This window comes from Bemisia tabaci, chromosome 1 (genome assembly GCF_918797505.1).
Source record: "Bemisia tabaci chromosome 1, PGI_BMITA_v3".
NCBI classification, from domain to species: domain Eukaryota; kingdom Metazoa; phylum Arthropoda; class Insecta; order Hemiptera; family Aleyrodidae; genus Bemisia; species Bemisia tabaci.
Genome location: NC_092793.1, coordinates 49,664,941 through 49,678,729, shown reverse-complemented (window position 1 = coordinate 49,678,729; position 13,789 = coordinate 49,664,941). Strand labels below are relative to the sequence as shown.

Genomic DNA, 13,789 nt, shown 5'->3' with positions numbered 1-13,789 from the left:
GGGCGTTGGGGCGTACGCTCCCCCTCTCTCCGAAAAAAAATGAGAAAGAGAAGGTAGAAAGAAGGAAGTGACACAGGAAAGGGGAAGGAAAGGCGCTTACATTTGGTAATTATTCGTGACGAAATTAACTCAAACTGCACATTAGCTGCTTCAAAAATTCAAAAAGTTTCTGGGGGAGGCCTCTGGACCCCCCTCACGCCCCCTACCGTTCGAGGTGTCCGGATCCGCCCACGTTATTTTCACATGTGTTAGGATTAAGTCTCTTCACAATTTATCAAAGAGGGAAGAAATGGCTCTTACTGGAGTTCTCAAAGATGAAACGTTATGGAACGCTTTGAGCATGAGATAAAATTCATTTCCGATAAGCTACTAAGATTACATTTAAAGCCCTCCCCACAGTAATCCCCGAAAAATATAATTCTGGAGGAACAGTACAGTGCATTGTAAAAAGGAGGTCACTTGAAAACACTACGGAGGTGGTTATTTCCAAAGAATTTATTATTGCTGCGAGCCTTTTAATACCATACGAAATCACCTCCGAAGGCAAGAAATATACTTTGTTCTCGCTGATTTTTCTCAGTTCACGGCCACCTTTAGGAAACCGTTTTTTTAGTGAGTTATTACGAAAATAATATAGACACTCAAAAGGGGAAGAAGTGTGGGGGCCCAGGCGGGGAGGCCTAACTCGCAGCGTGGATTATCGGCACCTCATAAATGCAGTGCTAAGGCAGAACGCCGTATGAGCCCTCAGACTAGCCAAATACCTTTCGATAAAACACGACTTTTCGCGAAAACTTGTCGTTATTTTTCTCCCAATATTTCGAAGAATTCTATTCGTAATTTCTTCTAAATAATTTGAAACTTTCAAGGAAAAACAAGTAAGACTTAGTTCAAAAACAGATACTTAATCCAGGGAAACCTGATAATATTCGAATGTTCATACGTTGTTCCTCTTGAGGACAGCAGAGAAGTAAAAGTCCCGGTTACCCTGGTGAAAATGACTCTAAACGTTGTTCACTTCGGATACGACACTCGCACAATGGGACAAACATCGGAATTACATCCCAACTTCAAATCTGTAAAATGATTGATCGGCAAATCCTGAAGATTAATTAAAAACCCTGAAATGCCAATCAAATCATCCCTCTGTCACGTCACAAAAAAATCAGAGGAGCTGTGTGTACGTAAAGTGGCATTTGGATAATCTGTGATTGAAGCTGTTCAAGCAGCAGGGGGCAAAACAAGTAGATGAACTCATGGACGATACAATTAAGATGTATGATACAAGAGTTATAGCAAGCTGCGTAGATTTTTCACGCGTAAAATCTCAAGGAGCACAAGTCAGGTTTATCAGAAAGATTTGAAATTCACTCCCGTATGAGGGCACAATAATATAGCCTTCATGCACGCTGGGCTTGTCGATTTCCTGTGACATTTTTGCAGTGGTGAATGCATAGCTGAAGTGCGCTCTGGCTAGAATTGTGTTTAGCAAATGGGTGGTTTTTATACGAGGATTAAAAAGAAACAAGTGGTACGGAATAAAACAAAAGAATATGAAGTATGCAAAACGATAATCCGGGTATCGGAACTTGGCTGATTTGAAAACGCCTTCAAATGCGGCGTGATACCTCACGCATTCCGGAGAGTTCAAATAGTTGTATCATTGCGCCTTAGAAATGTGACGGAAGATTACAATAATTGACGTAGTCCGTATCATCTTCATGAAAGATTTGGTCAGTTGAGGAGACTTAGGTCAAAGTAATTTGAGAGAAGATTTTAATCGAGATAAGCCAAGACACGTAATCTTGTAGCTTTATCGACGATATTCTAGTTGAGAAAGGTTAGAATTATTTAAAAATTAAAAAAAAAAAAAAAAAAAACTGAAATAAATTATTAAATGCAAGATCATGCCCATTATAAATCCAGCCACTTGAGTTTCATTCCATGCAATATGAAATTAATTTTTCAAAAATCTACTGACACAGAGTTAACATTCATGCAGAATGATCTTAATCTTTGTTCAATACTTGACAAAAACAGACACTTTTTGAAATGAGAAAGAAAATCTAAAAACATGCTTTTAATTTGATTCTTTTTTATCTATAGTTTTATCTCCAATTTTGTATTACTTTTATTAAGTCTGTTTTAACCAGAACAAGATGACCTTGTAATCACATAAGAATCTCTTCAAAGGGCATTGTAACAGTGGTTTAAAAAAGTCAATAATATCCTAATTCAGTGTAAATGTTTTTTTTACCGAGATGTGGAACTCTGGGTCCATTACTTGATCGGTATACCGCTTCACTTTCTTGATCCTCAACCTGCAACAGAAAAAAGAGACAATAGATGTAAATTCTTAATCTGATGGTATCAAAAGCTAGAACCGTAATACGAAATATGCATGTATCGATTTTAAAACTTAAGAACCATGCATATGGGTTTGCGACTTTGAAGACTTTCTTTTACACTTTCATTTTAGTTGCAAACTGATATACGTGATTTTCTTTTAAAAAAAAGAAAAATTGTTTTGTTTCTGTCTTAATGCCAAATCTCCTGCTATGATTTCGAGCAAACAACTCGGCTGGTTTCCTTTCAAACAAGAAGAAGCAAACATTTTGAAATACTGCATTTGATTTACGCGGTCTTCGGTTTTGTTTATCAATTCACAATAATGTAACCAAACACATGTTAAAAAAAAAAAAAAGCTTCAGAAATGCATACATTCTACGCTTGCAATACGCCTACGTAGTATTTCTCCATATTTGGGAGTGGGCAACGGAACAAAAATAAAGGTAAGGAAGACAAAGAGAATCTATGATTTCTCGACAATCCGCGATGAGTCAATTTGTGAGCGTTTATAACCCGTTGAGAATGTGCATAGGAATACGTTTGCTATCAGGAATGGTGCAATTTCCCTCCCATGTCTGCTTCTTTTCGAGCTACAAGAAAACAAATAAAATGAATCGTAAACTCACTTCGAACTCCACCCCCGTATTTTGTCTTCGAATTTAACGTAGGTACCTACTTAACACAGAGCACCGAGGAGAATTTTATTTATAGCGATATTGTGTTTTGATCGAGCAAAGATCGAATGAGGCAAATCGGAAAATGGAATGCAGCTGAGTGGATGAGGTATTAAAGGGATACCGAGAGAAAAATTGCATTGCGCGGAGTTAGCACCCGCCCTTGCAAAAATCCTCCTCAGTGTCAATCAGACAGAGCTTTACATCAATGCAGGACGAGCTCACGAAATCTAATGAACACCACATCGTGGGAAGAAATACTTTTCGTCCAAAATAAGCGGGCTCTCGCTCCCTGGACATCACGGCGCACAATGGCTCACGAGTTGAACTTCTCAAAACATCAGACTCATGAAGTTTGAAGGGAATTATCCTTCCATTCAATCATTTTTCATTATTGATGGTTATTTCTGAACCGCAACAAATACTTGTGAATTTGGCCGATTTCCAGTAGAAATCTGTCGAATTGAAACGTTTTAAACGCAAAATATTCCCATCGAAGTAGTACACGGATCTGAATCGTAACCTTTGAATGCTCGAGATTTTTCTATACGAAAAGGCAAGTCGGATCAAATCCACCCGTGCTTAAATACACACATCATGATAGTTTTGAAGTATTATCTATGTTAGTTCTATGTTTATTAGGGTCAGAAATACTTCTTTTTTTTAAAAAAAAAATTTCACCGTTTCGGTGAAAAATTGGCGCTTCCTCATTCCCCGCCTCATCTCCCTACGAAACTTTACCAGAAGAAACAGTCAAATCAATTTGACCTGGCTTGAGATATCTAGGTATAGACAGTCGTTACTAAAAAAATTTTCCGACACAACACAACTCTTGCCACAACACCAATTTTTAGACGTGCGCCGACACCTCTTCCCCTATATATTCTCCCTTCCTTAAATGACTATGGAACACATCGTACCATAATTTGAGCAAATTTAACCTTAACTTTTCCGTTAGAATTCAGAGACACCTCAAAGCGCGTTCATAACGGCGCAGAGATACAACTATTCGTGCTTGATGGATGTCCGTGTTGTATCTGCAAAATTGAAGGCGCCATGGCGTGAGGCGTGAACTCGCACTGCTTCGATCTACATATGCCGTGCATACTGCTTAGACTCGGGAGTAAAGTTTATAAATGAGGCCCAAATAGGTCTCTGCTATATGGCGGCGTTGACGTTGAACTGGATGTTTTTCTTTTTTTTCAATTTGATGTCTGTTTCTTATTTACGATGACCTGTATTTAAAAATCGTATGAATCGGTCTCATACAACGCGTGAGGCACATTATTCAAGCGAACCTTCTTCGTTTATTCACATATTTATTCTTTTTATATACATTCATTCATTTATTGATTTACGTAGTAAAGCCTACAACGGACTCTTCCACGACATAATTTTATTAATTTTTAATTCAGAACTTGTTACTTTTCATAGGACCAGAATCAGGTTTCAGAACAAGAATCTCATCAGAAGAAAGCAATTGAAAATTTCGTATTATCTTAAGTTTAATAGATCATAGCATCAATTTTTACACCGTTTTTTACGCTTTCTAACCTTTTTGTACAGTCAGATAGAGATCCCATCGAGATTAATTAATCTTGATGCACCTTAGTGAAGGAAATCAATCTTGAAATTTACTGTTAATTTATTTGTTTATTTATTTTATTCTTGAACTGCAAATGCTAATAAAGATGGAGGAGGAGGGGAGTAGAAGTTCAATTACAACTCACCTCAACCTCCCTCTTATCCATCGTAGGATCAAAGGAGAGCTCGATAGAAACGGGTTCGAGAATTTGGAATGGTATTCGAACTACTGCGCGCCGTGGAACCGCACGAGAGGCAAATGAATGGGTTTTTCATTTGGGTAAATTGATTTCTATCTGCAACCCGACCGAGATCCCATAACTCAAATAGGGAATACCCGGCACGGAACGGGGCACAGGGTGAGGCGGTACCCTAAAGGAATACACGCAACGAACCCACGAATTGATAGAATCGGTCAGAGAGAAAAACCGCGGAGCATAGAAACTGCACTCGGGGGTTTTCAGACCTGCCCTTCTCGCAATTCGAAAATCTTTCCCCTCGAAATGGTCGACAAGAGAAAAGCAAAAGCTTCGCAAGACGGAGGGGGGCGGGTTAGGGGTTAATTTATGAGCATTTTCAGTTAACCCTTTGAACGCAGTGTCACTGATTTATGAAAAATTTCATATGATTCGCATTAGCTTTATAATCGCCGTATAGTTATGATGAACTTTGACTTGCATCTTTTGTGATTGCTGCAAATGCTGCACGCACCTGTAACTGCGCTGTCTCCTCCTGAAATGGACGTAATTCTACCAAACGGAACTATGTGCATTATGACGTGAGCTCTGTTATGCATATACTCTTATGAGCATCAGGGCTCATGTCTTAATGCACATAGTTCCGTTTGGCAGAAATACGTTCAAATAGACCTCTCTCTGATTGTACCTTGAGCTCATACACAGGATTGTGGCTGGATCAATATTATTTTGGGGGTGACGGGGGAAAATATTTTCGCACACCGGTACAGCAATGTGGTCTGACATCGCCTCGATCAATATTTTCAATCTTAAAAATACCGTCGGTTGGAAATACGAAAGGGACAAATTTGAAAACTCATATTTTTTATTGTGAAGAGTCTGTGACGGAAATTTTCAAACTATCAATGATTTAGGGAGAAAAAGCATGGCAAACGAACTGATTTTAGGCAGTTTTTAGGTACCACAAAATCTTTTAATAAGTTCGCTCTGAAATTTGATTTTCGCTATCGAAAAAGTGAAAATGAATCGTCTCGGTTTCAGGTTATTCTGTCGACGCTTTTTTGTCCGAATACTTGTTTTGTCCAGTAGTCTACGTCCACGCGTAAAATAAGCAAGAGTGACTCGGTCGAAGTGTTATATTTTTGTACATGTAATATTATAATGACAGTATCAAAATGAGAAAATTGAGACTCTCAATCTGACTCTCTCAATTAGAGAGAGAAAGAGGTGTTGTTATGGTAACTCATTTTTTAAATGAAATGATACTTTCTTCTTTTGATTTGTCTTTTCAAATTGTCATTGGTGAGTATTTGGTTCTATTTTTATCCTTAAAATTGTCGATGTAAAATATACCTCGTATATAGCTTTTTTATTTTTTTTAATGAAATTATTACTTCATTTTAAAAAACATTTACATTTTTAAACCGTGGCAAATATTTGTGAAACCTATTCCAAGCGATAGCATCGATATCAATCTCAATCAGCAGTAGTCGGGTTGAAAGAAACTACACAAAAATGAATAGAAGAGCGAAAATCAGAAGCACGCAATCTTTAGTTTTAAACCATTTGCACATAGATCTTTTAGAGTAAAATACGTCCAAATTTAAGCGGATGGTTGCGCGTGAATCATGCTGCAGCACAGTAAAAACACAAAATATAAAAGAAAAAATCAAAGGGCTTTGGAAATCATTAAATTCGACACGGAACCACCTTAATATTTACAAAACACACGGTTATATTTTTCTTTTATACTATTTTTTCCGTAAATTTAAATGAGAATAATCCATGCAGAGTGTGCAAACATTTCAAAAGCATGAGTTGAAAATCGCTGACTCCGCAAGTTTAAATATTAGAGCCTAACACAGAGCGGAACGGCGTGCCCGTGCTGCCAGCGGGAAACGCGCATTGGCGCCTACAAACCTAAGTGGATACTTCACGCATTGCGCAATGCTTGAAGTATCCCCTTAGGTTTGTAGGCGCCAATGCGCGCTAGCCGGCCGCCCGCCGCGCCGCGCCGCAGCGTGCCACGGCGGCGCCTCAAACAACTATTTCACATCAGAGGTATTGCACAGTATCATACGAAATTGAAGACGCTCCAACATATTAAGAATGACAGGCATCCTTTAAGAATACGGAGCTTCCCTCGCAAAATAAACCAAGATACTATGGCACAAAAGGAGAGCGGTACTGTAGTCCAAAAACTTACTAAGTCCTAGCATCCGTATTTAATAACGTTTAGCATAATTTGCCGGAAAAACGCGTGGACGTAAACTACTGGAAAAACAGGTGCGCGGACAAAAAATCGTTGACGAAATGTCCTATAATCATAGTCTCGCCTAGGAGTGAGCGAGTCTCGTGCAAAAACGACGGATGGCCCGTTTAAAATATAAGGCCCATCCGCTGTTCCATTGGACTCGCTGATTCCAGCAAGAAAGATCGGTAATCGCAGCGACTATAGATTCTTTTTCGACTGTTCGCTATTAATAACGTGAGTCTAAGCCCTTCCTCGGAAAAGAGTGAGCTGGAAAGGGGGTAAAAACACAGAGAAGCGATTGAGAGAAGGAACCGATTGGAGGAAGAAAGAGCAATTGGAAATGTGTTAGATGCTCACGAGAATGAGGGTGATCAGGTGGTATGAGAATAATGCGGGGGTTGCGGGAGGGAGGAACGAAAGACATTGACAGAATGACGCTTTAGTCTGGCAGTCTGCTCTAATGCAAATGTTTCTCGGGGAAATAAATCAAATTTGCAGTTGAGCTGTCTCGCCATCTCGCGATGAGTATGAATGGGACCACCCAGGTTGGAGACGCTCCAACGGACTTTCGAATCGCTTCTCCTCTTTAAAAAGTTCTCTCGGAACTGCGAACCCTATTGGAAATCGAACAGGTAAAATACGGAACGGACATCGATTTTTCGGGGGGGGGGGGGGAGGCTTATTAGAGCTCAAAGTTGGATTCTCATTTATTTAAGTGAATCAAGTGATGAGAACCAACCCTCCTTGCGCGGTCTGTGTTTTAACGAGAAATTTTTTTCGCAAATTCAATTAAGAAACGAAGACAGGACAAGAAGAACTAAGATAATTGTATTAAGCCAGGTGATTAATGCAGAAGGAGAGAATAGAAAAGTGAAGTATTAGCAATAGTAGTGTAAGTAGTAGTAAATATTCGTAAATAAAAATAAACTGACAAAATCGAAATTAAAATCATTAATCTTACTAAGAACTTAAAACCAAGATATCAAAGATAATTAATCACCAATCATTTAATTAAAAATTCAAGAAAAGGAGGAAATCCAGAAATCCTTAAACCATAAATAAAAATTATAATTTTTGTATTTAAATTTATAGAACTAAACTTAAATTGATTAATATAAAAAATGTTGTACTTAACCAAAGCATTAATCAGTCGGCAAAGTATAATTGTATAGCCTATAAAATAAAGAAGGAACAAATTCAACCTAATTCTTAAACGGGCCACCCGCCGTTTTTGCTCGAGGCTCGCTTACTCCTAGGCGAGACTATGATTATAGGACATTTCGTCAACGATTTTTTGTCCGCGCACCTGTTTTTCTAGTAGTTTACGTCCACGCTTTTTTCCGGCAAATTATGCTAAACGTTATTAAATACGGATGCTAGGACTTAGTAAGTTTTTGGACTACAGTACCGCTCTCCTTTTGTGCCATAGTATCTTGGTTTATTTTGCGAGGGAAGCCCCGTATTCTTAAAGGATGCCTGTCATTCTTAATATGTTGGAGCGCCTTCAATTTCGTATGATACTGTGCAATACCTCTGAATGATGTGAAATAGTTGTTTGAGGCGCCGCGCCGCCGTGGCACGCTGCGGCGCGTCGCGGCGGGCGGCCGGCTAGCGCGCATTGGCGCCTACAAACCTAAGGGGATACTTCAAGCATTGCGCAATGCGTGAAGTATCCACTTAGGTTTGTAGGCGCCAATGCGCGTTTCGTGCTGGCAGCACTGGCACACCGCGCCGTTCCGCTCTGTGTTAGGCTCTAATATTTAAACTCACGGAGTCAGCGATTTTCAACTCATTATTTTGAAATGTTTTCACACTCTGCATGGATTATTCTCATATAAATTGATGGAAAAAATAAGTATCAAAGGAAAATATAAACGTGTGTTTTGTAAATATTAAGGTGGTTCCGTGTCGAATTTAATGATTTCCAAAGCTTTTTGATTTTTTCGTTTATATTTTGTGTTTTTACTGTGCTGCAGCGTGATTCACGCGCAGAAAAAACGGACGAAGAAAAAAAGCTACTTTTAAAACTCATATTTTGAAAGAGTAAGGTCTTAGCGTGTATTATGTTCATTGAATAAGAAATTGGAATGCGCGCGGCGCTACGTACAAATATTTTAACGTCAGTGATCTTGTGTGGTATCAAAATTGTTTGAAGGCGATTTTAGTTCCTGAGCCAAGTTTACTTATTTTGTGAGAGGATGTTCTCGGTGGATTGGAAAAGCTGTAGATTCAACTCCTTAAAACAAACATTAAAAGTGCATTGATATGAATTTACGTTATTCTCAAGGAAAATGTTGATTTATAATACCGCCAAAAATTCCGAGAGAGTATTCCGCTTTGAGTGAAAGAACATTGGATGCAGCAGACGTGATGCAAAAACAATAAAGCAAACACGCACCCTAAAGTATGATAACAATTGTGGGAAAGCAGTGGTCTATGAGAACATTTAAACCGATGCGCTGCTATCTTCCCGATGCAGCCAAAAACTCCGCAGAGGAAATATCTTGTGTATTTAATGTGAGAAATTAGGGTACTAGTCCATATTTCCTGATTTTCTGAAAATAATGAAAAAGAACATTAGAAGGGACGAAATGAGGGATTTTGGACCGTAAAAGCCCTTACATTGCGCTAGGTGTAGTACGCGTACTACCCTGCAGTGTAGTAAATTCTTGACCCAGTATTCACGCGTAGGCTGGCTCGTTAATTTGGTGGAACACTGAAGTACAGATAGCCTGGGCTTCCAGCATTGTGAATCGCCCTTACGCCTCCTATCAAATCATGACAGAAAAATCACTTCCACGCACGTTCAGGCAAACTTGCAAAATGCCATTGGCGTTAATGCCTTAAATTGAACAAAAGAGGCCTCTCATATTGGAAATTCTCTGTATAAACTGATGCAAATTTGAAAGTAAGCGCTCTCTCATAAAACCTAGTCGTAAGTGTGGAAACTCGTAACACCTCATTGTTAGGAGTCGTATAAAATGTTTGCCGAGGAAAATTCCTCTTGAGAGATGTTTCCTCTTATTGACGAAAGTGCTGCACGGTACATGAAAGACCCAATATTCTTTGCCAAATTGCAATTCATACTCGTGTCTTGACGCGGAGTTGCGTTGTTTCTTACCTAAATAAATGTTACAAGCCACTGTCGTGTTTGTTGTCAACCGCCGCGCCGGTTGTATCGAGGAGGTGAATTTAAAAAAAAGTTGATAAAATTGCGAAATAAAAATACACTGAAAATCTCTTACCTCTACAAGGTATAATGTTGAAACATATGGAACATCATCAGATTCAAAAGGCGAATTGAATTCCGTATTTTATATCCAGGTGGTTGCAAGGTTTTTAGAATGAAAACATTTTTGAGGAGTACACCGTCAGTGATATAACAGATAAGTTAACTAACAAATCGCAATGTGGTGGGTAAAGCAAAGTCTTTGGGGGAAATGTATCATCAGCAAATTATAAAAATGTAGGTAAACTTTAAGTTTCTTTGGACCTGTTGCGTTTGAGCGTGTTTCAAACATATTTTCACGAGCCATTGGAGGGACTTTCCCTCTGTCCTCGAATGTTGCCAAATATGTCCGTTTGTTAGTGGACAGTTATCGGGAAACACATGCTGCTATTAAGCGTCCTTTATCCGTTTAAAGACTCATTCACTTTTCTACCATTGAACGCAGTATTCAACTTTCTAAAGTTCCCGTGAATATTTACTTTAGATATATATTGAATATTAATCAACGTCATTTCTTGAAAACTTCCTTGATATTCCCTCTTAGCGTGGAGAGTGATGTTAAAATTCCGATCAATAAATTAGGTCTGTTTAATAATATACAAACAACATAGTGGCGACAGCGCCAGTAAAAAGGCACACGGCTCAAACCCGCCCCGAAAACGCTCACAATTGCCGTTCTAAAACACATGTTCTTTCGTGATAATACAAGCGATTCTGATGCGAGACCTTGCGAGGGCAAATGGCTCGCCATTGTCCGTACTGAGGCTGACGAATTCCAGCCAACACAAAACAAACAGTCGACTAGCCCTTATGATAAATAAGCGGGTAAATTATCCCGAATTAACCTACCCCTCCTCCACCTCAGGTGAGAACGAGAGCCCCCATCATTTCATTCACCATTGCGATCTCACGCGTTTTTGGTGTTTTAACCCTCCCACCCTCACCCTATAACTTCACACGTAACGCTTGTTGCGGTTGAACGAGTCTCAAAGGGGTTTCCATGCGCCCTTGAGGGGGCTTTTCTTGCTGTCGTCAAATGTTGCCAATATGTTCGTTTGATAGTCGGTAATCATCGGATAACCTGCAAAAATACGTATCTTATCTGAAGTACGTAAACACATCTTTGCTCCTATTTTATTTTATCAGAAGAGAATATATTGCTTGACATTTTTATCGAATGCTCTTCTCTCAGGGAAGAAAAACTGGGACATTTTTCTGGAATTAACGCTTTTCTATTTAGAAAATAAACTGAGATCATGCGGGTATACTTTGAGTAATTTTTAGATTGGTGCTCATCAAAGGAGGTGGAGTTATACAATATTTTTTTCTGGAGGTTGCTGGCTAGATTTTACGTTGGATATGTCATTGCCCACTTCAAAATGTCAATTTCATCGTCGTCATACGAAATTTAGAGTTCCTCTCTTAAGCAGGAATACAGACAATATCGATCGTGGAAGTCTGGAAGCATGATGTTCGGAGCTTAGTATCCTACGCTTCAATCAAAATGTTTCTACCACAGTATGATAAACCGAACTCACTCAGTGTTTATTTTGAAAGATATAGTGGACATCTAAAAGCTCAGAAATCATGCGTGGGCTCCCGAGGATTGGCGCCAATTCTGACTTGTTTTCGACGGAGAGAAGAATGAAAAAGAAAAGCTCGAAAATAAACTCTCCTCGCTTCAAAAGTCTATCTACAAATAAGCCCATTTAAATGAAAAACAGGAAGTGGGAGGCAGGTGTTCAGCATATGCAATCTTGATGTCATTGAAGAAGGAGGATGTTAAATATTGAGTTGAAAGCACTCAACAAATCCCTTGTTAAAAAGGGAAGGTATCGTTGCGGGCCAATGTCAGACCCAGCCGAGGGTCAAAATTGGCTTCACTCTAGATTTCTGTTGCTCCACACATCACATTTTGTCAGGAGACGGCTTGTACCTTAACGGAGGAAAAAAAACAAAAAAAACAAGTTTTCACTGGTTAGTATAATGCCTGCGCGTTAGGGAGTATCGCGATGATTTTGACCAATTACATATACGAGAATACAAAATATTCAAATTGCAACTCGCCCTTCGTAACGCCAATAAACGAAATTAATACTCAAAGAGCCATAAAAATTGACTATTTTCTGCTTTCAGAACCATGTGAGGGTCATTGCATCTTACTGCGCAGGGTTTTAGGACCAGTTAAACCCAATGATTTTCGTTTAATATATATTTTCTAATTTCAAGAAACGCTTGATGGGTCCACTTTTGGCCCAGAACGACACCCTTCCTTTTCGAGTAATTTCATCAAATCACAAATAATGTTCTTAAAATGTTTAGAAATTGTTTAGGAATTACATTAGAAATTGTAACCGCTCTCGAGTAAATAAATAAATTCCCGAATGCAATTTTACAACATTGTAATGTAATAAAGTCTCTTTTTAGTTCTAATATCGGTCCCTCCAACCTATCTTACACAGGATTTTCGAGAATAAATGTTCGATAGTAGCCTCATGAAAAGTTAATCGCTTCATGAAAATAAATAATGGAAAGAATTGTAAATAAATGATCACTGTCACGATGCACCGGGACTCGTGGAGCACGAAAAAAACCCCTTCGAAGTCCACCTAATTGGAAACGCATTACACATGCTCTTTCAATCACTGCTAGGTGGCGTATGAAGCACAGCTAATTTGGCGACGACCGCGTTTTCGCCCTGTTATCCACTTAATACACGCGAAAGCCGTGCCATTAGGGGTCCGACCCATTCAAGCTAATCCGAAGATTAACGCAGCCACAAAGTATGAGGAGCGTTCAACCTATAAACGATAAACGACCGAAGCACCTTCATTCTCTTTCCCAAGCGAGAAAAATCCATTAACAGGGGCACGGAAGTGTGAGAAATTTAAATAAGAGCCGTAATAACTTAACCAAGGAGTAAACATTTTTCGAAACTGCTGAAAGTACGTGAATATTTCTCTTTATTTTCTTCTTGCCCAACTCTAACTACGACTTACCTCGGGACCAAACTTCGGCTTGTGCCAAAGATAATTGTTACTTGTTGCTCTGTAACAGTGTTTCGGAAAGTTGATAATGATGAAAGTTTCATTCTATGTACCTATTAAGGCACAGCCGCATTCTTCAGAAAGCTGTTCCCTCGTGCTCTGAAGAGAGCGTCTTCAGAGTAGTCTTTTTATCGAATTTCAGACCAATCTAAGTAAGTAGTGCACCGTCTATTTGACTCTGATGCTCCCCAAACGATACTGTGAAATAGTAAAGATCGTTTCCGGATCGAAGTTCAAATCAAAGTGCTATACAAGTAATGGTGACTTTAATATAGAGTCAATATCAAATTGGTTTCATAATTTGTTATTTAGTGTTAGTTTCCCACATTTTACGAGGATATCACTGTCGACACGACAACCCACGCGCAGTTTTGAAAAAAAGAACAGGTTTACGGAATTATATATTTAGATTTTGTTCATTTTACACGTAAAGTATTGTTTCATGAGTGTAAGAA

At 39.0% G+C, this 13,789-nt stretch overlaps 1 protein-coding gene across 2 annotated transcripts in view; it reads right to left on the bottom strand.

Annotated features, from left to right (window-relative positions):
• Nucleotides 1-13,789, bottom strand: part of LOC109039507 (uncharacterized) — a 217,266-nt gene that overhangs the window by 145,965 nt on the left and 57,512 nt on the right. For both annotated transcript variants that reach the window (XM_019055005.2, XM_019055006.2), the window contains exon 2: nt 2,258-2,321. In XM_019055005.2, coding sequence (XP_018910550.2) covers nt 2,258-2,321 — 64 coding nt within the window. The remainder of the gene's footprint in view (nt 1-2,257; nt 2,322-13,789) is intronic.